General features: G+C 38.1%; 3 protein-coding genes across 3 annotated transcripts in view; 2 read left to right on the forward strand and 1 right to left on the reverse strand.

Moving 5' to 3' along the window:
- The first annotated feature begins 1,354 nt into the window (after positions 1 to 1,354).
- sumf2 (sulfatase modifying factor 2) lies at positions 1,355 to 6,047 on the forward strand. Its single transcript, XM_042498851.1, has 9 exons — positions 1,355 to 1,580; positions 1,677 to 1,818; positions 1,909 to 2,023; positions 2,917 to 2,961; positions 3,055 to 3,205; positions 3,374 to 3,429; positions 4,419 to 4,503; positions 5,240 to 5,381; positions 5,486 to 6,047. The coding sequence occupies exons 1-9, from the start codon at positions 1,526 to 1,528 to the stop codon at positions 5,586 to 5,588; spliced, it is 894 nt and encodes a 297-aa protein (XP_042354785.1). The 5' UTR covers positions 1,355 to 1,525; the 3' UTR covers positions 5,589 to 6,047.
- A 1,855-nt stretch (positions 6,048 to 7,902) lies between these two features.
- Positions 7,903 to 14,534, forward strand: bicdl2l (bicaudal-D-related protein 2-like). Its single transcript, XM_042499280.1, has 6 exons — positions 7,903 to 8,588; positions 9,185 to 9,304; positions 9,390 to 9,548; positions 11,112 to 11,194; positions 11,324 to 11,444; positions 12,978 to 14,534. The coding sequence occupies exons 1-6, from the start codon at positions 8,061 to 8,063 to the stop codon at positions 13,332 to 13,334; spliced, it is 1,368 nt and encodes a 455-aa protein (XP_042355214.1). The 5' UTR covers positions 7,903 to 8,060; the 3' UTR covers positions 13,335 to 14,534.
- A 1,004-nt stretch (positions 14,535 to 15,538) lies between these two features.
- Positions 15,539 to 25,224, reverse strand: part of abhd11 (abhydrolase domain containing 11) — a 35,168-nt gene continuing 25,482 nt past the window's right edge. The window contains exons 5-6 of the mRNA XM_042499282.1: positions 17,121 to 17,302; positions 15,539 to 16,986 (exon numbers count right to left, since the gene is read on the reverse strand). Of these exons, the coding sequence (XP_042355216.1) occupies positions 16,851 to 16,986; positions 17,121 to 17,302 (318 nt within the window). The 3' untranslated portion in view covers positions 15,539 to 16,850. The remainder of the gene's footprint in view (positions 16,987 to 17,120; positions 17,303 to 25,224) is intronic.

Genomic DNA, 25,224 nt, shown 5'->3' on the forward strand with positions numbered 1-25,224 from the left:
ACTTGAGCATTTCCATTTTTTGCGACTTTGATTCAACATCATTTCTTCGCGAAAATATACTTTTTATTCCATAAAAATACAAGCTGGAAGATTTAATGCAAGACTTAAAAGTGTAAGCAATATGCACTGTTGGAGATTGGACTGCCAAACACTCGGCTTCATCTCCACCAGCATATTTATGCTTCTCACCAGGTAATGTACAGAAACATAAATCTGCTCCTTTTAACAGGAATAAAATATTTTCTTTAACAATTCATCACATACACAAACTCACGGCCGTGAACTAAAAACTAGCTACTATGTTGCTTGAAATGTCATTTTCTAGTAAGTTTATGCATGTTTAATTTGTATTTTAAATTTCCTATTTAAAAACTACTGGATGTTTGTTCATTTAGAACAATCATACAATGAAACCACTGTATTTGAAAATTACTTAAATTAATAAAATATCTAGGATTTATTGTACTGAAATGTCAAATTATTTTACAATATTAAATGTTCTTGAGTATTGAAAGTAAAAGTACAAGTAAATGCTTTTATCAAAGAAACATGTACATACCCTGAAAATGGAGTGTACATTACACTAGAAAAAAAAAACAAGGTCTTTGTTTTTAGTAGTAAGTGACTAAATGCTTTAGGGAAATGTAGTGGAGACAAAATGGAAGTTGACAAAATACAGATACTTAAAGAAAAATACTTAAATGCTGTAATGAAATGTTTTTACTTTGTACATTACTCTCCTGGTAACATGACGACGTTTATCAGAGGCGGAAACTGTAAAAACAGAAATGATGGATTTTCATTGCTTCGGTCAGAAAACTAAGCCTGATCTTAAAATAGTGATACTTGATCGAAATAACTTTGCTCTGTATGCCTCATTTGAAATTTTGTCTTTTTTTTAAACTCTAGGATTTCATCTTCAGCCTCTAACTTTCAAACATCAAAGGGTAAGTTTCTAAAATCTGATAACTATTTTGTGGTGGAGGGAGGCTCGTTCACTTTCACAAGTCACTCAGTGAAAAGCATTTATAGCCTTTGGTAGGACAAAAATAGATAAAACTAAGTCAAACCCCAAACACCCACCTCTGATAAACTGGATTTATTTGCAAAACCTATAATGTGTTAAATCTATTCAACCCAAAGTATCGAAAACAAAAAAAGCTAATGTGAGAAAACCATGCATAGTTCCATAACTTATATTTTGACATTTAACACCTCAACTTTGTGTCATTTACTTAGTGCAACTTAATATCGTTTCTGCAGAAAAAAAAATCCATAAAAAGAAATTAAAGTTTGTGTGTTGAAGTTTAATAAAAGCGGAACCTTCCCTTTTACACGGAATCGGAAACCGTTTGTCGTTACACGCGTTTCCGTTGCAACGATGAAATGTGTCCGACAGAGAAATGTATCGGCTGCATTGAGTTTGGGAAGTTTTGCTGCTAGCTAACGCTTAGCTTGTATTTTTGTGTAGCGCTAAATATGCTCGTAACGCCACATTGATGTTAGCTGAACGTAGCCTGCAGACATGAACGTTAAAGCGCTGTGGTTGCTGTCGGCGCTGTTGTTGCAGGCAGCGGCGGGTGAGTGATCGCCTTTACACCTCTGAGCATGCCAAAATATCAGCTGTGCTAACTTTAAACCAACGTGATGGAGAAAAGTTTCCTCCTGACACACAGATGAGATGCTGAGTTTACCAGGGGGAAAGATGTTAATGGGAACCAGTGCAGCTGATGGGAGAGATGGAGAAGCTCCCAGCAGAGAGGTTCAGCTGCAGCCTTTCAGACTCGACAAATGTCCCGTCACAAACGCCGATTTCAGGTAATTAAACGTGCAACTTTTTATTAAGATGCTTTTTATAACGAGTTCAAAAAATGCTGTAACAAAAGCACCGACCTTCATTCACCACAGAGACTTTGTGAGAGCACAGAAGTACAAAACTGAAGCTGAGACGTTTGGCTGGAGTTTTGTGTTTCAGGACTTTGTGTCCGAAGAGCTGAAGAGCAAAGTCACGCAGAGAATAGAGGTACTGTCGTTGTTTATTAAGTAGCGATGATGTGCAGACGATGAAGAAACCTCCGCTGACACTGACTTGGTTGCATAAGAATCAATTTATTACAACAAAGTTCAGCATCCACCAGGCACCATGGTCTGCCTGGGAGAGGATTCAGGACCAATGTGAATCTCTCTCTCTCTTACAGCTCATGCATGTGTCTTATATAGGTACAAGCATCTACACATTTATCAGTAAACATTACTTCACCTATTGTGTTCAATCACAAAAACCCCAAGGGGACACATTTCATGTAATTTAAGCCGGGTGCCAGTACTCCGGACATCAGACCCCCAAGGCCTAACCATCCCTTAACCTCTGATCTCAAGATAAGACGCATATAAACAGAGCATAATACACCTCAGTACTGAGATTAATGCTGTGATTTAGACAAAAATAACATCAGTCAGAGCATTATTGTTAGTCTGACATCAGTTGGCCATTGAGTCATAGTTGATATGTTTTGTCTTGCTAGATAATTCACATGATGTAAACTGCAGCCTCATTTATTTATTTATTTAATTTTTTTACATTGAAAGTTTCATTTTCATTTATTTTATTTATAAGGACAACACACAATCAGCGTTTCTGTAAATGTGCCAGTGTTAGCCAGCTTTTCCACTGTAGTCCTTGGACATGAAGCAACAGTATATAGCTTTTTGGCACGAATAGTAACGCACGCAGCGTGAAGCATCAACACACACTTAGCATGCAGACATGCGGAGCAGCAACAAGAAACAGCAAAACAGCATTAGACAAAAGCAGAGATAAAATACAAGAGTGCTTTAATGCAATACAGTGGTAGAGTTAAAATATATTAGAAACTGTTTCTGTGTTGTGAATGACGTCTTTTCTTTCCCGTCCAGTCTGCTCCTTGGTGGTTGCCTATAGAACGAGTGTTTTGGAGACAGGTGAGATCATCTGTCTCCTCCTTTGTTTTTTGGAATATCTCGTAGCATGCCTTCATTGCCGACCATTAACTCCTATAACGCGCTTCTGATTAGCCTGCAGGACCTGGTTCGGGCATCCGGGAGCGGCTGAGCTTTCCGGTGGTTCAGGTGAGCTGGAACGACGCTCAGGCCTTCTGCCGATGGAAGGGCAAGAGACTGCCCACGGAGGATGAGTGGGAGTGGGCTGCACGAGGAGGGCTGCAAGGTACGCAGTTTAACACTGAGAGGAAATGCTGTTTGTGCCAGAGTTCTTCACCTTTTTGACAGCCGCATCCACTTTCGACTGACATCCATTAAACTGTGTTGAATTGTGTTTTATAGTTTTCATGACCACCTTCCTTCTTTTATCTCGTTCCCGCCTCTTGTGTTTCAGGTCGGACGTATCCGTGGGGAAACAAGTTCCAGGCCAACAGAACCAACCTGTGGCAGGTCGGCCTACAACTATAATGAATGTTGAGTAGAGGCATTGCTGCTTGTTATTTACTGTATCTTGTTAAGTGTCCCTGAGTGCTTTGAAAGGTGCCTATAAATGAAATACAGTCATATTATTATTAGTCGCCTTAACACAGTTCATTGTCCTCTTAGGCTTTATAAGCAGGGTACCCAGGGTGATGGAAAACCGGGAACAGTCATGTAATTTCACAAATACATTTTCCAGGCCTGGGGGAGTCTTGGAATTAGAAATAATCACCGTATGTTTTGGAAAAGTCATGGAATTTTGTTATGTGTAATGATATTGTTACAGTAATCTTCCTTTACGTAATGTAACATAACAGCAAATCATTTTCTGGAGCCGACGAAGTAACATAGCTTTACGTTATGTTTCCGTCTCGTATGTTTCTCCATTTTCTCCCTGCGTTTCGTCTCTCCCTCCATGTATGCCAGATAGCTGAAATCATGTTTGAACCGAGTTTGAATAGGATATATTTGGGGGAAAAAAAACACTGGTCAAGTGAGCCAATTTATATTATCGGTCCTTAAAAAGCCACGCAGGGTTCCAGCACATTTTTATGGGCAATAAAAATGTGTGGGAACCCTGTAAAAGGGATTCACCAATATGTTGTTTTTTTTAAAAACTAATCATAGCTCATTTATTTCTGTAGAAAATTATTTCAGCTAAATACAAAATTGGGGTGCAAAAGTTTTTGAGACCTGCCTGACTTGACTTTATTGCTAATTTTTATTAACTGAGAAATGTATAAAAAAATTGCTGCAGCAGGAATAATGTTTGTGTGGTATGATTTTACTCTGTCAAACAAATAATGCTACATGAATACATGAACTCTGGTAATCGAACACAAACACTGTAAACCAGCATCCTCTCAAAGACTAACTATTGTAGTTCTATTGTCACATGAAAAGTTCATGAAACCGTGTAAAAACAAAAGCGTAATAATTGGCTTCTCTGTATGTTTTAGGGTTCATTTCCAGATGTTGACACAGCAGAGGATGGATACCACGGCGTCTCTCCTGTCACAGCATTTCCTCCTCAGAACGGTTATGGTAACTGTCCCTTTGTGAAGTAAAGAAAAAAACATTAATGAGACGATAAAGAGAGTCCTGGGAATGAGTCCTAAAATCCAAAAATTGATTAGCATTTAAGCACTTGTGGTTCCTTCGTCTCAAAGTCAGTGGTTTTTTTGTTAATGGGTTTTTGATAAGAAGCCTTACGACATCAAATACGTCAATAAATACCCCAATCGTTACCTCTGAAGCTTTTATGCGTCTTATGAAAGGCGGTTGCTAACAAGTGGCAAAGTAAGACTACGGATTGTCAACAAACAAAGACCAAACACAGCTTTACAGCCTCGCAGCCGTGGCAACACTTAAAGAAATCCTAAAAGTGGTGTTTATTGTGAAGATCATCTTACTGAACAGAATGTGTAAGTATCATCAGCGTTTGTTTACCACAGAGATTATTTTCTGCAAGGATCCAAAATCCAATGGAAAAATCCCATAGACTTTTTGCCGAGGGAACCAGGGCGACATTAGCTTCTGCGTTGGCCTACAGAAAACGTCATCCCTGGGCCACTCTGAGATTAGAAGTGCTACATGGTAACAGATGTTTTTAGTCGAATGCAGTACACAGAAAAGATGTTACAGAAATATTGAAACCAAAGAGAACGTGACGTACTCGGCTGTGACGTCTCTCGCTTCCGGAAGCGTTTGATTTATCGTATCTCTATAAGGTCAAAGGAAAACCCGTGCAAATTATTATAAAAGTTAACTCTTCCTGCAGGACTGTATGACATGATGGGAAACACATGGGAATGGACATCGACACCCTTTCCAGCTGCACAACCAATGTACGTGCTGCGCGGTGGCTCCTGGATCGACACGGTGGATGGTTCAGCCAATCATAAGGCACAAATCACGACCAGGTGAGTTATAAAAAAAACCCCAAAAAACTGTGTTTTAAGACTTTGAGCCCAAAGAGCAGCTGTGCGACAGTCCTGACTGATGGTTACGACTCTGTGTCCCGCAGGATGGGCAACACTCCGGACTCTGCCTCTGATAACTTGGGATTCAGGTGTGCTGTGAGCGATGGACAGAAACAAGGAAAGAAAAAAGACAAAACTGAACTGTAGCAACACACAGGAAATCAGAAATGTTAAGTGATGGACAATAATTTTCTTTTGAACCAAACAAAGATAAAGAAAAAAGCAGGGGACCAATTAAGTATCAGTGACTAACAGTTCATTTCAGTGATGGTGACAGGAAGATGTGACACACTGTATTTCTCCCATGGAGAACTTAAACATTTTTTTATGAACTTCAAAAATGAATACTAACACCCTAATATTCAAGAAATAAATGATTTTGCAAAGAAAAAAAATTTGTTACTTTTTTTCCAAAACACAGTAGTGCACACCCTAAAACAATAAGACTGCCAGGCAGGCCTTACAAGCAGGACTGAAGAGATTCACTGAGGAATTTTACTTGACTAGAGGAAAAAGGACACTGTTTGACTGGCAGTCTTCCCTCTTCATGCCGGGATCTCTTTTGCTGACTGTTTTTACGTGACCGGAGAGTAAATCAGTTCGTCGGTTTAGTCACAGCCTCCTATAATCCCGTCTTTGTCTCTTTGTTTACTTTCTCATCTCGAGTGGCCAGCTGAGAGGTCGTTCAGACTCACTCTGTTTAACAACACAGATAAGAAGTTTTTCCCCTCAACCTCCAGTCTTGTTTAAGTATCGAGTTACTGCATTAAATAAAGAAATGATAAAGTGCTTTTGAGCTGCCCTCACAATCCAGATATTATATAAGTGAAGTGTTTTTAGTGACTTTGACAAATATTTACACAAGTCAAAATCAGAGCAGGCAGTTTTATTCTTGTTAAATACAATATGCGGAAAGGGTTGTGTTATTTTCAGATAGACAATTGGAAATTTAACATGCATTTTAGAAAAAAAAGAAGCAGCAAATTACACAAAAACTACTCCAAATTGGATTTTTTTCTCCCTTTTTTAAATGCCCTGAAATGCAGCCTCTGAATACTGATCTCATGATTTGACACTGCTGGTTAAGATTTGCTGAAACGTGTTTGTCGCATCAGAATGATTACACAACATCACCTGATCTACACGATATACTTTCCCCACATGCTTTCAATTAGGTTTGACCTATTTGGAATAAAATGTAAATGATCGGAGATGATGAAGGAGGAAAAAAAATCCAGTTTCACTCTGCAGACCGGGCCCATACACCCTGTGACAGCTTTTAGAGAGACGGTGAGAAGAAACACCTCAGCTCGTAAATCTACACAACAGTGAACCACTTCCTGTTGCTGCACATTGAGTAAAAATAGGTCTGTTATTAAAGTTTATGAGATCACATGAGATTAGGTACATAGCTGAGACAGGAACGTGACTGACAACTTAAAATGTGACACTTTAAAGCCGGCAGAATATCATATCGCCCTCTGATACAAGGAAAGAAACAGGAATTTTACTTAACAGTAAAGTAACCTGGAAAATAATTTAAAGCTTCCTCTTATGCCCCATTTAGACATAACAAAATATTCAGTTACAAAACAGGATGTCTGTCAATGACTCATCTTTGCTCATGTATGTGGGTGATTTGTCACCAAAAAATTACCCTCCTAACTGTAAGAAATAGCTACAACTGGTGTTTTCCCCCTGAGTGTTTCGATTCCAAAAATAAATTATTGACTAGGCAAAGGAAAATTTAAGTCACAACACAGATATTCAACTTGCCTTCCATTGAAATTGACTATAAAGATATGCCTATATAATTACAGCAAAGATATGCATGACACATCGCACTGCAGTAAAAAAATTAAAATAAAACAAAATCCCCAGAGTCCCCAAAGTCCCCAGAAGAATATCTCTCTGAAAAGAAAGGAAAAAAACATGTTGCTGGGGTGTCCTCGATCACATAAATTCATGCAGCACTAAATATTACAAAATTACAGAAATTCTTGTCGGTCTTTTTACATAGAGCACTCATCCAAAATAAAAGATTTCTATCTTTAGCAACATGCATCCTAGTTTTTTAAAGTTTATATTAACAACATTGATATAAACATTTAACCACTGGGATGTTATGAGAGTATGCGGAGGACTCAAATGTAAAGCCTGCATTTTTTTTTCTGCTGCGACTATAAATATATCTGTTTACTCTGGTCACCGTCTCCTCTGCTCTATATATTCACTTTCTTAATAAAAGAGCAGTTTAAATTGGGTATCATGCGTCACTCCTGAAAAATCTGACTTATCTTAAAGGATCAAACGCCCTCCTCCCTTTGTTCCCCTGCAGCTCTGGTATGTTTGCACGTCATGTGTTTAGGTAACGCCTGAAAGAGGAAGAAAACTCACGCAGGCCACATGAAGCCACAACCTCCAGTGACATCACATCATGTCATGTCGCGTCCCTGTGAAGACACATGCAGATCAGGAAAAACAAGTTTAGAGGCATTGTTTGTCATTCTCCCTTCTTAGCTCTGTCTTCTTGCTCTTCGGTGTTTGTGTACATCCTGACAGTAACCTCAGCTGGTTTGATTGAGTCTACTTCTGCGTGCGACTTCTGCCAAGCGGGTCATGGACTACTCTCAGCCTTTCTCAGCCCTCAACGAGAGGCTGAGACCTAAATTCACCACCAGCGACCAGCTCTACTCGACTCTGAACAGACTGGAGGGCTCGCTCAGGAGCAGATCTTCATCTTACCGACCTACAGTTCTGCCACCTGAACCAAAAGCCCCTGAGACCATCACAGAACCAGAAGATCCAGAGGAACCTGAAGACGACTCGGAGCAGGAAAGCTCGGTCTCTGATGAAGGAAACTGTGCTGATCTGTTGAACACGTCATGTCTCATCACTGAATTAAATTTAAAAGATTTTGGAGAAGAAGAGCTTGTTGACGAGAACAGGTGCACGTCCTCAGCTGAGGAGAAAGACAATCCGGGTGAGCTGACCTCAGAGGGGACAGATCAGTCCAAGTTGGTGGCCTCGGACAGTGAAGGTGGGAGCTCCCTCCAGAGGAGCTATGTAAACGGGACTTTACCAGACCTGATCAAGAGTGGCAGGCCGCTCAGCAGACGGCGGACACTGGGACATGTTTCAGACACGGTAGGATAACAATATTTCTATATCTGTCCAAAATGAAGGTATGTCTGTGTCTTGGAAGATGAAAATCTCTTCTGCTAAAACAGGCTTGTCAAACAAAACCTGTTATGCAGGGAGGAGGCAGACTTCCAACTGTCATACAGGAGTTTATTTACAAAGATACACAAGATAAAAGATGCAAAGTCCCCAGAATGACAAAAAAATCTTGTCCCTCGTCATAATGAAATATGATCAAAATGAGTTTGACGTCAAAGCGCAGGTTAATCCACTCTGAGGTGAACAAGTTTTATGATTTTACACCCGCTGATGGCAGTTTGATTTGTGGTTGAGTGTAAAGATGGAAACAGTGTTGGTGGGAAATGTTTTGTGCCTGACACTGGATTCATGTGTGCATATTTGTTTGTAAGTGCTGATTAACGTCTCAGCTGGTGCGACTGGATTTCTTGTCTACAGTTTCACTCAGGAATCTAGATTAGCAGTTTCTGTTTACATTGTGTAAAAAAATGCCACAATGTACTTTCTGTGTGCGGGCATCTAATTATCTCTGCAGCAAAAAGTTGTTGTGGAAAATGTACTGATATGATGTTTATTGTTTGCAGCTGAAAGAGGTGCGCAGGGAGGTGGAGCTGTCTCGGAGACGGAGCATCAAGCTCAAAGCGCAGGTGGACAAACTGCAGGAGAGCAGAGACGGGCCGGGATGGAGCCAACACAGAGAGAGGGTAAAGGTTTTACACAGTACCAGGACCTTTATGGTGCAGCTGCAGAACTCTTATTATAAATGCTTTCTGTTCGGTCTGATCTCAGGTCACAGAGGAGGTTCTGTCAGTTCTCCGCCTGCTGCGCCCGCTGACAGAGTCCGAGTCCAGCCAACCTGAACCCCCTCATGGGGAAAACAGCCTGGATGCTTCACTGGCTCAGCTGCAGAATGTGGCCCGCGAACTGGCAATCTGCCACACCAAACAGGTAAAGGCAACACCCAGTCAGATAAAGCTGCTTACCTCTATCATATTAATCTCAGCTTGAGTTGATTTTAGAGGCACGTCCCTCAGAAGAATGTTTGCTTTGCACAAACATGTGGAACCAAAGAAAAAACATTTCTGTATAAAACTATGGAAGCATATTTCCACCAGTGTGGATAAAAAGAAACAAATAAAAGATCCTGTCAGGTTATTGTAATGAAAAACTTTCTCAACATAGTGACTCAGTATTTCAAAATAATAACAAACTTTCTTAAAATAATAATGTAAAAACGATAAGAAACGATACTAAGTCATTGGGTCAATATTTTGAGACGATTTCTTATTATAATGACTCAACAGGATCAGGTTTTATGAAAAAAGGGAGATTTCCATAAAAATCTGACTTTATTAAAGTGGAAACAGACAACTTTTATACCCCTTCCCATCCTCAGCATGTCTAAGTGGTTATGTTGTTGCCGCAAAGTTGGTGTGTTGCAAAGACATCCGGGTCACTTTATACTTTCCGAGGAGCCCTGCAGCTGCCATAGTTCCCACAGTTACTTTAGTTGTTCCGAAATCTGCCTTTTCTGCTTCTGGGGATAGTAACTGCAAATAATTACACTGATATTCTTTAGTTACCAGGGAAAACAAAAGCACGACCCTGTTCCTGTTGTGAAGAGGATAGTGCACAGTGTGGTTGCACTTTATTTGTGCCTTAATTTTACTGAGAGATGACCGACACAAAATGCATAGTGAATGTGAGGCCTCATTAGCACAAACTCATGACATTTTACATTGCATAAATCATTCGACTTGTGGATTTTCCTCTGCTTATACGAAGCAAAAATAAATCACACACAGGACGTAAATTATTTTCTGGGGGCTTAAATGTCTTTACAATTGAATGTTTCTAACCTGTGAAATAAAAGTAAATGAAGGTCATGAGATCTGTGTCGCCACAACATGTAGTGACATTTCTGGTAAGCTACGGCCCACACAGAGGTCTGTGCAGAGGCGTGACGTCAATTTTACAAAGACTTATGAATCCTTTTAATAGGGAACGAATCTAAACGCTGATAGTGTCATTATTCTTTAGCTAATACAATTAATATTTACGTCATAAAGGTTGAAGAAAAAAAACATTGTCTACTGTCCATTTCGACTTTTACCTGATACAAGTAGTGGCATTTGCTATATTTAAAGACGCATTCAATGTAAGTTAAAAATGACTCAGTAATACATTTTTGGCAACGCAGACAGCTATGATATAATCCCTGAGGCCTGTATCTTGACATACTCAGTCTGGAGGCATTTATGCCCTCCTGCTGAAACATCTTCCTCGTTGTTAAGGTGTTAAAGCTCAGCTATGTGGCCCGACGGGTTTACAGGTGTCAGTGATCTGAGTCTGTCTGTTCTTCACTGTATGTCAGAGAGTCACAAGGTGTGTGACTGATGGTGGGATTAGATCAGAATCCTGTAAAAATACAGATGAGACAGAGTGAAGTCAGTGTGGTTAAAAGCAGATATGTGATAATTACATAACCTCCCTTCTTTGTTCTTTCAACAGTTCAAGTCTGGCACAGACAAAGGAGCAGAGGACAGCGCCATTCTGCAGCAGGCGTTACGGGACAGAGATGAGGCCATAGAGAAGTGAGACATGATGCACACTGTCACCTCCTCTAAATAACAGATTTATCAAGATTTAAGAGGAAAAAGGGGAAGCTGTAAGACGTTAATTCATCTTGAGCAATGCGTCATTCTTTCTGTTCCACTGTGCAGGAAGAAGGCGATGGAGGCCGAGCTGCTGCGGAGTAAAACGGAGATGATGTTACTGAACAACCAGCTGCTGGAAGCCGTGCAGAAACGTCTGGAGCTGTCGCTGGAGCTCGAGGCCTGGAAGGTAAAACCTGAGACGAGGTTTAATTTAACGAAGGGACAAAACCTGTGAATAAACTGATCAGGAAACTCTGCAATCAAACAAATAAAAATCAAACATAAATTAAAATATGGAGTTTTATTAGGTTAAAAAAGAGTCCATATGAGAGTCTAGAGAAGTAGGGCACAGAGTACACACACACACACACACACACACACACACACACACACACCTTAATTAGTGTTAAGTGCACACGTCACAATCAGGACTCAAAATGCATTCAGCTGTTAAACACACACACAACACAAACCTCAATTAACATTCACACACATTATTTCCAGTACATGCAGCGTTAGTGCCAGCTGGTATCCTGCCACGGTGTTTGGCCTCAGGCCCACGCGTTCATCCGCTGGGTGCTCAGCCTCCTGCAGGGTTAAACTAAAACAACACTGTACTTATCAAATGTTGTCAAGTTTACCGGGGAGAGCAGCAGTGTCACAAAGTGTTGGATATTTGGAGCTAAAATGCCCAAATATTTGTGTCAAAATTACACAATTTATATTGATCAAATACTTCTCTAGATACATTTTTTTCTAGCTTTCAGTGTGATTTAAAAATGGGTCACTTCTTAGAACAATATCAGAGTCAACTTGCATTCAAGTGTTAAAATAATTTTTTTTTCATTTTTCTTTGTCTTTTTTATTGTTACTTTATCTTTCGTAAAATAGTAAATAGTAGTCTTTTTATAAATTTTTTTTACATACTATACATACATTTTTATGTGACTTTTAAATGATATACTGAGTTTTTTTTTACTTTTATTGACCCGCCATAAATGAACATGCTATACTATGACTTCTTCTTTTTCTTACTTTGATAACATACATTTTGATGTACTGAATGTTTTCCAAATGTTTTATACATGTTATACTATGACTTTTTTGATATGCCATACTAAAATTTATGTACCTTTGGGAACTAAGTTTAAATATTCATTTTTTTAAATGACTTTTGTGACTTTTTTGACATGATTTTGTACAACTTTTTAGATAGTTTCTTCAACATACTGTACCAAGACTTTTTAACAGTTTTTCCCACATGCTTTTTCAATTTTTTTTAGGCATGCTATACTATGAAATTTTTCGACATGTTTTATCTAAACTTTTTCAACATGCATACAAACACTTAAAACGTTTTTTGAACATGCTGCTCTATGGCTTACAGTCCTACAGTCAAAGGCTGAAATTTATATCTTGGTGAGTTAAATGACCCTCCTCTACTTTCCCAAAAACAATCCACCCCCCTTTTTCTGACCACTAATAACTAATAATTTATGAACAGTCTCTATTTTGCCAGTGACACTGATGTGAACTGTTCTAAAAACAGCCATGTAAAAGATAAAACAAAGATCACACTCTCTCAGGTTAAAGATCTTGCTTTTCAACACATTCATTTCGCCTCTTGTTCCCACTTTACCTGTTTCTTATCACTGTTGCAGATTTTTTAAGGTCAGCGCCTTTTGTGCTCTGACAGTCTGCTTGTTTTCCTTTGACACAGGAGGACGTTCAGCTGATCGTCCACCAGCAGCTGCAGATTCAGCAGCAGGCAGAGCAGGCCCAGAAGAAGCCCTCCCGCTTGGGCATCCTGAGGAGAAACAACAAACCGCCCATCCAGCGACCAACCAACTTCCCTTTGTCTGTGCCCGTCCCTCCCACAACCAACTCCAACCAAATCTTCGTGCCAAGATCTGGGAGTTCTGCTGCTATAGCTCCCAGCACACCTCCTTCCTCCCAACGCACCTGGAGGGACAAGCTGAGGAGGACGAAAACCAGTCGTCAAGGAGACCAGGATGGAGCGGGGCAGGAGTCAGACGGCAGGGGTGATGACGGCTTTCAGGTTGTATCACTCGATTGAAATAGTTTGGACTTTGCACTGAGTGCATTCATTCTGATGCACAACACTCACACTCAAAGTTTCTCTGTGCTTTAATCAGAATTTAACACTTGTATGTCTGAGTATGATTATTGACATCACAGCTAGTAGCTAAATGTTGTCCAATATGAAGCTTACACGAGTGTGATGTGGAAACAAACACCAAGGCTGCGGTCAAATAGTCTGTTTCATAATTGAGTGAAATGACCTACAAATATCTAAGAAGCAGCCATGACAAGCACCGATTGAATTCTCTAATTCCAAATGTGCACAGGGTGTAGTGTAAAAGATGAGATTATAGCAGTCCATCTTCGGAGCATTGTAGTTTCATCACTGAATACCCACATCAGTCACATCTGCCGTCATGTAATTATATAGGACATTTTTAGCACCTTGGGGAGTCTTTTCTGAAGTACCTATAATTTTTTTTTTTTTTTTTTGACTATTTTGACTGCAGCCTAAAAATGCACTTCCTAGTAGTTTAAGAGACGTCTTGAGTCCTGCAGTTAAACCTCTGAAATGAACAATATTATTTATTCATAGATTCTGGATTCTTTAATAAGGAAAGAGCAGATGTCAAGATGTTAATGTTAAATTAAAATGATATCAGACAAGTTATTATTCCAAGCACAGTATTTCTTAAGTATTTAAACATGTTTGGAGGGATCTTTCATTTATTTTTGGGAAAACATGCTTTGGATCTTTAATGTAACTAACTGTGATTATGAACGAGCCATGCAATTGTTTAATACGTAACACTCTAATGCATTACTCAAACAGTCCAGTATGTAGGATTTAGGAGCATCTATTGGCAGTAATAGTGTATAATGAGTATGAGTAGTTTATGTCTAAACACAGAGCAGGTCCTCTTTGAAGGACACCGCTATGTTGTTCTACAGCAGCCCAAAATGGAAAAATCAACATTTGCGTCAGCCGCCATAGTTCTTAGATATGCTTGGTACGTGGGAGAATTTTAAGTTCTGCAACCTCACCACTAGATGACACTAAATCCTACACACTAGACCTTTAATTTCCTGAATATTTATGTCATGTTGTGAATAAATGTAATTGTTATGGAAAAGCTATTTTAAACTTCCTGCAGAGTCAGACTGCAGTTTGTCACTTTAGTCTGCACTTAAAAATTCAAATGAAAAACTAATAAACTTTGTTGCAGATTTATAATTTTATTGTATAATATCAGTTTGTACATTTTCAATAATATATAATCCACTCCTATATGCTTCTTGCCCACATTTAAAATTTATATATGCTATTATTTAGAATGAGCGCCACTACTGTGGCAACATATTCAACAAACAGACGTATAGCACAGCAAAGTTACATCTGATGACAAGAGAAAAGGCATGCTCATAGTGAAACAATGTACAATCATGAACAGATGATCAGTCTTAGCACAGCTTTTAAATGATTACGTTTACATGCGCACTTACATTACACTATTATTCTGAAAATGACAATACCCTGAATTTGATGCGAGCCGTGTAAACAATTTATTCTGTTAGATATTCCGAATTAGGCCTTTCTGAATTAAGCATTTTCTGCTCCAACAAATCCGCCACCGGTGGACAAATCCTATTTTGATGCAAAGAAGCAAAACGGCACAAGCAGCTCCAAGTATTCCATTTTTATGTATTTTGACATGATAAACTCCATGTTACCACGAGTTTATCGGCGTACGTACGTAAATTAGTGGAATATTCGTTTTCATGAGAAAAGTAAACAGCTTAGTAGGAATATTGTTGTTTTCAGAATTAGGGCAAAAAAAAAATTGAATATTTTGTGCAAGTAAACGTAGTCGCTGTGGTTGAATAAATTCACTTTCCTATGTTGTTGACAGAGTTCCCCCTTTGATGGACTCTTGTCCCATTACAACACTACAGAAGCTGCAGCAGGGCCTGCATATAAACGTCAGCGACACACAGCAATCTGTTTAAATGTGTAACAAGACAAATCTGCTCTGTTTTGGAGGAGGCTGAGGGAATACTTTTCCACCAATTGGAGCTTTAAAAAAAGAATTAAATCAGAAGTTTCACTCAACTAAATTCTGATCATTTAAAGCATTTTAGACTTCAAACGAACATAAAACACTGACTGTTGTAAACATCTAGTGCCATGAAGAGATACACCCTCATTTGTTAAAATTCCTTGTGAGAAAATTCACACAAAACTGGCAACCCAGCTGCCAATCTAATGTCTGCTAGGAATTATTGTAGAATAAAAGTTTTTTTGTTGTTGTTTTTCAAGTTTTACGGAAATGGAAAAGGAGCTCTCAACAAAAGAGGCACACATTTACAACACCCTGCTTATTCATACAGATGGCAGTTTCACTACTGAACAGTACTGCTTAAACCCATGGGAACAGAAATGATATAAACAAGATTACGGTTAGATAGACATACATTGTTGCAGCATATATTTATGAGATACCCATATAGCCTTGCGCCTTAGTTGTAAAGATAAGGGAGATAGGGATAATAAATCGGTAAAACATGTTTCATCAAAACACCGATTGAACTGACCAAATACAAAGACAACAACAACAACATTACCACGGCTTATTGCCAGACAGACAGGAGGGTAGTGTAAGTGTTTAATAATTAGCGTATCCACATGTAACCTGAGATATTCAGGAAACAGATTGTGACAATACTGCATTTGAGTTTATCAGCTCGGTTTTCATAGATGATAATGTTGGCGTAAAAATATAAACAGCACTCTCGATGACCTCGAGTTGTGACGGAGTCACTGACCTGTAAATCCTCATCTCTGACATTACAGCAGATACCCAGAGGAGAGGACTAGAGAAATAAATTCCAAAATATTCAATTTATCACTATTACCAACATCAAAGTAAACTTCTACAACGTGCCATCTGTACACAAAGTCTGCTTTTTTTGCAGCTAAAACCTCGACATGATAACAAACTCCCTTGTGCGAAGAAACAACTTTTATTTTGAGCATTTTTCACTCAGCTTGTCAGATTTACATGCTGTCAAAACTTTAAAATCCACACATCTTACTGCTGGTTCACTGCAGCAGTCCCAGATTGTACTTGGCCCAAAGCTACTTTTCTATCATACTAGCGTAAATGTTTAATGATAAGGAAAGCACTGTGCAAATGAGTTTCTTTGGATTAGTACATCACCTTCAAAACAGCCCCGTTAAGTTATATATTGTCAGTCTCCTAAGCTAAAAATCAATGAAAACCCATCTAGAAACCAGCTGATCTAGTTACACTACTTGTCTGGCAGAGAGACTAAACAAAAGAAAAGTTCACCTAAGCTACACAACACTTGTAATTTTAAAAGGTAAGAACTGCTGTAAAAGAGTAAGTTTGGTCCACTGTTGGCAAATATTAGCATAATTAATGGCTCCACTTGCTCTTGCTGAAGCTGCTGAATACGAACTGTCATTTCCGGTGAGGGCACGCCCAGAGGTGCGAATATTTAAAAGTTCTGAGGTGTAGGCAGTGGGCAGCTAGGACTGGAGAAAGGAGATGATGGAGCTGATGAAATCTAAGGGTTTATCTGCATGGATCCAGTGGCTCGCGTCTGGGATGTACTGGATGTCGGCGTTTGGGAACAGCCTCTCGATTTCTGGGTAATCATCAGAGCTGGATCAGGAGGGAAGACATGAAGACAGAGGATTTAGAATATCAGGTGACTTTTTTCATGATGAGTAAGTATTCTGCTGTTATGTATTTGTTTTTATCAAAAATTAACAATTTGTGTCTCTGGTGTTTCATACCTGATATAGGCAGAGCTGGCTCCACCTAAAAACAATGTAGGTCCGTTATAGGCGGTGTCAAAGTTGGGGAAGCTCATGACGTCATCAAGATGTGCTGAGATGGCCTCCAGGTTGACCCTCCAGGCATAGTGGCCATTCTGCTCCACCAGGTTAGTCAACAGGAACTGACGCACCGAGCGCTCCTGTGGGAGGTAAGAAAACATGCTTTACTATGACGTTTAAGACATACTCTACTATGACTATTTTGTGCCATTTTGAAATGCTTTACTATGACTTAATGAGTTTTTTTAGACATACTTTGTGACAGTTTTGTCAACATACTGTACTATAATATTTTTCAATATACTAAAACTATATTTGACATGGAATACTGAAAAAAAAAATATTAGCATGTCGAGAAAATAACAGAAAACGCAATAGTATAATATGTTGAAAAATGTCAAAATATGATATGTCCAAAAAAGAGCTGAAAACCACAAAACAGCATGTCAAGACACCACATAGAATAGAATGCAGAAAAGACGTCTAAAAACATCCCAGTATAGATGGCTTCCTATATTATGGTCTAAAGAAATCAAAATATGAAATGTCCACAACAGCTGAAAACATAAAATTGCGTGCTGAGATACCCCATAGCATACAATGTTGCAAAAAAGACAAACAAAGCCCAATTTGGCATGATGAAAAAACATAGAAAATGCCATACTAATGTATCACGAAAAATGTAAAATTATGACATGTCCCAAAAACAGCTAAAAACAGCTGAAAATAGAGGGTGGAGACATAGAATGTTGCAAAAACTGCCCAAAACACCATAAAATGGCATGTCGAAAAAATGACCAAAAAAGCAAGGCTATAGTATGGCAAAAATGTCAAAAAATGACATGTCTTAAAAACAGCAGAAAACAGCCGAAAACTGCATTAAATAGCCTGTCGAGACACACAATAGCATAGACAGTTACAAAAACTGCAAAAAACACCATAAAATGGCATGTTGAAAATATGACCAAAAAAGCAAGGCTATAGTATGGCAAAAATGTCAAAAAATGACATGTCTTAAAAACAGCCTAAAAACAGCCGAAAACTGCATTAAATAGCCTGTCAAGACACACACAATAGCATAGACTGTCACAAAAACGTCCCAAAACACCATAAAATGGCATGTCGAAAAAATGACCAAAAAAGCAAGGCTATAGTATGGCAAAAATGTCAAAAAATGACATGTCCTAAAAACAGCCGAAAACAGCTTCAAGATACATACAATCACGTACTGAGACACGCCATACCTTAGACTGTTCCAAAAACGAACAAAAACACCATAAAATGGCATGTTGAAAAAATGACCAAAAAAGCAAGGCTATAGTATGGCAAAAATGTCAAAAAGTGACATGTCTTAAAAACGGCTGAAAACAGCTTCAGACTACATACAATTGCGTACTGAGCTGTTCCAAAAACGATCAAAAACACCATAATATGGCATGTCGAAAAAATGAACCAAAAAGCAAGGCTATAGTATGGCAAAAATGTCAAAAAATGACATGTCCCAAAAGCTGCTAAAACAGCCAAAAACTGCATTAAATAGCCTGTCAAGACACACAATAGCATCGACTGTTACAAAAACGGCCAAAAACACCATTAAATGGCATGTCGAAAAAATGACCAAAAAAGCAAGGCTATAGTATGGCAAAAATGTCAAAAAATGACATGTCTTAAAAGCTGCTAAAAACACCCTAAAACTGCATTAAATAACCCGTCGAGACACACAATAGCATAGACAGTTACAAAAACGGTCCAAAACACCATAAAATGGCATGTTGAAAAAATGGCCAAAAAAGCAAGGCTATAGTATGGCAAAAATGTCAAAAAATGACATGTCCTAAAAACAGCCGAAAACAGCTTCAAGGTACATACAATCACGTACTGAGACACGCCATAGCTTAGACTGTTCCAAAAACGACCAAAAACACCATAATATGGCATGTCGAAAAAATGAACCAAAAAGCAAGGCTATAGTATGGCAAAAATGTCAAAAAATGACATGTCCCAAAAGCTGCTAAAAACAGCCGAAAACTGCATTAAATAGCCTGCCGAGACACACAATAGCATAGACTGTTACAAAAACGGCAAAAAACACCATAAAATGGCATGTCGAAAATATGACCAAAAAAGCAAGGCTATAGTATGGCAAAAATGTCAAAAAATGACATGTCTTAAAAACAGCTCAAAACAGCTTAAAAGCGCATACAATAGCCTGCCGAGACACACAATAGCATAGACTGTTACAAAAAACGGCAAAAAACACCATAAAATGGCATGTCGAAAATATGACCAAAAAAGCAAGGCTATAGTATGGCAAAAATGTCAAAAAATGACATGTCCTAAAAACAGCCAGCCGAAAACAGCTTCAAGATACATACAATCACGTACTGAGACACGCCATAGCTTAGACTGTTCCAAAAACGAACAAAAAACCACCATAAAATGGCATGTTGAAAAAATGACCAAAAAAGCAAGGCTATAGTATGGCAAAAATGTCAAAAAATGACATGTCTTAAAAACAGCCGAAAACAGCCTAAAACTGCATTAAATAGCCTGTCAAGACACACAATAGCATAGACTATCACAAAAACGGCAAAAAACACCATAAAATGGCATGTCGAAAAAATGACCAAAAAAGCAAGGCTATAGTATGGCAAAAATGTCAAAAAATGACATGTCTTAAAAACAGCTGAAAACAGCTTCAGACTACATACAATTGCGTACTGAGACACGCCATAGGTTAGACTGTTCCAAAAACGACCAAAAACACCATAAAATGGCATGTCGAAAAAATGAACCAAAGAGCAAGGCTATAGTATGGCAAAAATGTCAAAAAAAATGACATGTCCCAAAAACTGCTAAAAACAGCCGAAAACTGCATTAAATAGCCTGTCAAGACACACAATAGCATAGACTGTTACAAAAACGGCCAAAAACACCATAAAATGGCATGTCGAAAAAAATGCCAAAAAAGCAAGGCTATAGTATGGCAAAATTGTCAAAAAATGACATGTGTTAAAAGCTGCTAAAAAACACCCTAAAACTGCATTAAATAGCCTGTCGAGACACACAATAGCATGGACTGTTACAAAAACTGCAAAACACACCATAAAATGGCATGTCGAAAAAATGACCAAATAAGCAAGGCTATAGTATGGCAAAAATGTCAAAAAATGACGTCTTAAAAACAGCCGAAAGCAGCTTAAAACCGCATACAATAGCTTGCCGAGACACGCCATGGCACAGACAGTTACAAAAACTGCAAAAGACACCATAAAATGGCATGTTGAAAATATGACCAAAAAAGCAAGGCTATAGTATGGCAAAAATGTCAAAAAATGACATGTCCCAAAAGCTGCTAAAAACAGCCTAAAACTGCATTAAATAGCCTGTCGAGACACACAATAGCATAGACTGTTACAAAAACTGCAAAACACACCATAAAATGGCATGTCGAAAAAATGACCAAAAAAGCAAGGCTATAGTATGGCAAAAATGTCAAAAAATTACATGTCTTAAAAAAAACAGCCGAAAACAGCATTAAATAGCCTGTCAAGACACACAATAGCATAGACTGTCACAAAAAACGGCCAAAAACACCATAAAATGGCATGTCGAAAAAATGACCAAAAAAGCAAGGCTATAGTATGGCAAAAATGTCAAAAAATGACATGTCTTAAAAACAGCTGAAAACAGCTTCAGACAACATACAATTGCGTACTGAGCTGTTCCAAAAATGATCAAAAACACCATAATATGACATGTCGAAAAAAATGAACCAAAGAGCAAGGCTATAGTATGGCAAAAATGTCAAAAAATGACATGTCCCAAAAGCTGCTAAAAAAAAAACAGCCGAAAACTGCATTAAATAGCCTGTCGAGACACACAATAGCATAGACTGTTACAAAAACTGCAAAACACACCATAAAATGGCATGTCGAAAAAATGACCAAATAAGCAAGGCTATAGTATGGCAAAAATGTCAAAAAATGACATGTCTTAAAAGCTGCTAAAAACAGCCGAAAACTGCATTAAATAGCCTGTCAAGACACACAATAGCATAGACTGTTACAAAAACGGTCCAAAACACCATAAAATGGCATGTTGAAAAAATGGCCAAAAAAGCAAGGCTATAGTATGGCAAAAATGTCAAAAAATGACGTCTTAAAAACAGCCGAAAGCAGCTTAAAACCGCATACAATAGCTTGCCGAGACACGCCATGGCACAGACAGTTACAAAAACTGCAAAAGACACCATAAAATGGCATGTTGAAAATATGACCAAAAAAGCAAGGCTATAGTATGGCAAAAATGTCAAAAAATGACATGTCTTAAAAACAGCTGAAAACAGCTTCAGACTACATTAAATTGCGTACTGAGACACGCCATAGGTTAGACTGTTCCAAAAACGACCAAAAACACCATAAAATGGCATGTCGAAAAAATGAACCAAAGAGCAAGGCTATAGTATGGCAAAAATGTCAAAAAATGACATGTCCCAAAAGCTGCTAAAAACAGCCGAAAACTGCATTAAAATAGCCCGTCAAGACACACATAGCATAGACTGTTACAAAAAAACGGCCAAAAACACCATTAAATGGCATGTCGAAAAAATGAACCAAAGAGCAAGGCTATAGTATGGCAAAAATGTCAAAAAATGACATGTTAAAAAACTGCTAAAAACAGCCGAAAACTGCATTAAATAGCCTGCCGAGACACGCCATGGCACAGACAGTTACAAAAACTGCAAAAGACACCATAAAATGGCATGTTGAAAATATGACCAAAAAAGCAAGGCTATAGTATGGCAAAAATGTCAAAAAATGACATGTCCCAAAAGCTGCTAAAAACAGCCGAAAACTGCATTAAATAGCCTGTCGAGACACACAATAGCATAGACAGTTACAAAAACTGCAAAAGACACCATAAAATGGCATGTTGAAAATATGACCAAAAAAGCAAGGCTATAGTATGGCAAAAATGTCAAAAAATGACATGTCCCAAAAGCTGCTAAAAACAGCCGAAAACTGCATTAAATAGCCTGTCAAGACACACAATAGCATAGACTGTTACAAAAACGGCCAAAAACACCATTAAATGGCATGTCGAAAAAATGACCAAAAAAGCAAGGCTATAGTATGGCAAAAATGTCAAAAAATGACATGTCTTAAAAGCTGCTAAAAACAGCCGAAAACTGCATTAAATAGCCTGTCGAAACACACAATAGCATAGACAGTTACAAAAACTGCAAAAAACACCATTAAATGGCATGTCGAAAATATGACCAAAAAAGCAAGGCTATAGTATGGCAAAAATGTCAAAAAATGACATGTCTTAAAAACAGCTCAAAACAGCTTAAAAGCGCATACAATAGCCTGCCGAGACGCACAATAGCATAGACTGTTACAAAAAACGGCAAAAAACACCATAAAATGGCATGTCGAAAAAATGGCCAAAAAAGCAAGGCTATAGTATGGCAAAAATGTCAAAAAATGACATGTCTTAAAAACAGCCGAACACAGCTTCAAGGTACATACAATCGCGTACTGAGACACGCCATAGCTTAGACTGTTCCAAAAACGACCAAAAACACCATCATATGGCATGTCGAAAAAATGACCAAAAAAGCAAGGCAAAAAAAAAGTATGGCAAAAATGTCAAAAAATGACATGTCCCAAAAGCTGCTAAAAACAGCCTAAAACTGCATTAAATAGCTTGCAGAGACACGCCATAGCTTAGACTGTTCCAAAAACGACCAAAAACACCATAAAATGGCATGTCGAAAAAATGACCAAAAAAGCAAGGCTATAGTATGGCAAAAATGTCAAAAAAATGACATGTCCCAAAAGCTGCTAAAAACAGCCTAAAACTGCATTAAATAGCTTGCAGAGACACGCAATAGCATAGACTGTTACAAAAACGTCCCAAAACACCATAAAATGGCATGTCGAAAAAATGACCAAAAAAGCAAGGCTATAGTATGGCAAAAATGTCAAAAAATGACATGTCTTAAAAACAGCTCAAAACAGCTTAAAAGTGCATACAATAGCCTGCCGAGACACACAATAGCATAGACTGTTATAAAAACGGCAAAAAAACACCATAAAATGGCATGTTGAAAAAATGACCAAAAAAGCAAGGCTATAGTATGGCAAAAATGTCAAAAAATGACATGTCCCAAAAGCTGCTGAAAAAACAGCCGAAAACTGCATTAAATAGCCTGTCGAGACACACAATAGCATAGACTGTTACAAAAACTGCAAAAAACACCATTAAAATGGCATGTCAAAAAAATGACCAAAAAAGCAAGGCTATAGTATGGCAAAAATGTCAAAAAATGACACGTCTTAAAAGCTGCTAAAAACATCCTAAAACTGCATTAAATAGCCTGTCGAGACACACAATAGCATAGACAGTTACAAAAACGGTCCAAAACACCATAAAATGGCATATTGAAAAAAATGACCAAAAAAGCAAGGCTATATAGTATGGTAAAAATGTCAAAAAATGACATGTTTTAAAAACAGCCGAAAACAGCCGAAAACTGCATTAAATAGCCTGTCAAGACACACAATAGCATAGACTGTTACAAAAACAGCAAAAAACACCATAAAATGGCATGTTGAAAAAATGACCAAAAAAGCAAGGCTATAGTATGGCAAAAATGTCAAAAAATGACATGTCTTAAAAACAGCCGAAAACAGCTTCAAGGTACATACAATCACGTTCTGAGACACGCCATAGCTTAGACTGTCCAAAAACGACCAAAAACACCATAATAGGCATGTCGAAAAAATGAACAAAAAGAGCAAGGCTATAGTATGGCAAAAATGTCAAAAAATGACATGTCCCTAAAAAAGCTGCTAAAAACAGCTGAAAACTGCATTAAATAGCCTGCCGAGAGACACAATAGCATAGACTGTTACAAAAACGGCCAAAAACACCATAAAATGGCATGTTGAAAAAATGGCCAAAAAAGCAAGGCTATAGTATGGCAAAAATGTCAAAAAATGACATGTCCTAAAAACAGCCAAAACAGCTTAAAACCGCATACAATAGCTTGCAGAGACACGCCATGGTACAGACAGTTACAAAAACGTCCCAAAAACACCATAAAATGGCATGTCGAAAAAATGACCAAAAAAGCAAGGCTATAGTATGGCAAAAATGTCAAAAAATGACATGTCTTAAAAGCTGTTAAAAACACCCTAAAACTGCATTAAATAGCCTGTCGAGACACACAAAGCATAGACAGTTACAAAAACGGTCCAAAACACCAAAAATGGCATGTTGAAAAAATGGCCAAAAAAGCAAGGCTATAGTATGGCAAAAATGTCAAAAAATGACATGTCCTAAAAAACAGCAAAAAACAGCTTAAAACCGCGCATACAATAGCTTGCAGAGACACGCCATGGTACAGACAGTTACAAAAACGTCCCAAAACACCATAAAATGGCATGTCGAAAAAATGACCAAAAAAGCAAGGCTATAGTATGGCAAAAATGTCAAAAAAATGACATGTCTTAAAAACAGCTCAAAAACAGCTTAAAAGCGCATTAAATAGCCTGCTGAGACACACACAAATAGCATAAACTGTTCCAAAAAAACGGCAAAAAACACCTATAAAAATGGCATGTTGAAAAAATGACCAAAAAAGCAAGGCTATAGTAGTATGGCAAAAATGTCAAAAAATGACATGTCTTAAAAACAGCCAAAAACAGCTTAAAACTGCTACATACAATCGTGTACTGAGACATGCCCATAGCTTAGATTGTTCCAAAAACGACCAAAAACACCATAATATGGCATGTCGAAAAAATGAACCAAAAAAGCAAGGCTATAGTATGGCAAAAATGTCAAAAAATGACATGTCCTAAAAGCTGCTAAAAACAGCTTAAAAACCGCATACAATAGCTTGCAGAGACACGCCATGGCACAGACAGTTACAAAAACGTCCAAAACACCATAAAATGGCATGTCGAAAAAATGACCAAAAAAGCAAGGCTATAGTATGGCAAAAATGTCAAAAAATGACATGTCCCAAAAACTGCTAAAACAGCTTAAA

This window comes from Plectropomus leopardus, chromosome 13 (genome assembly GCF_008729295.1).
Source record: "Plectropomus leopardus isolate mb chromosome 13, YSFRI_Pleo_2.0, whole genome shotgun sequence".
NCBI lineage: Eukaryota > Metazoa > Chordata > Actinopteri > Perciformes > Serranidae > Plectropomus > Plectropomus leopardus.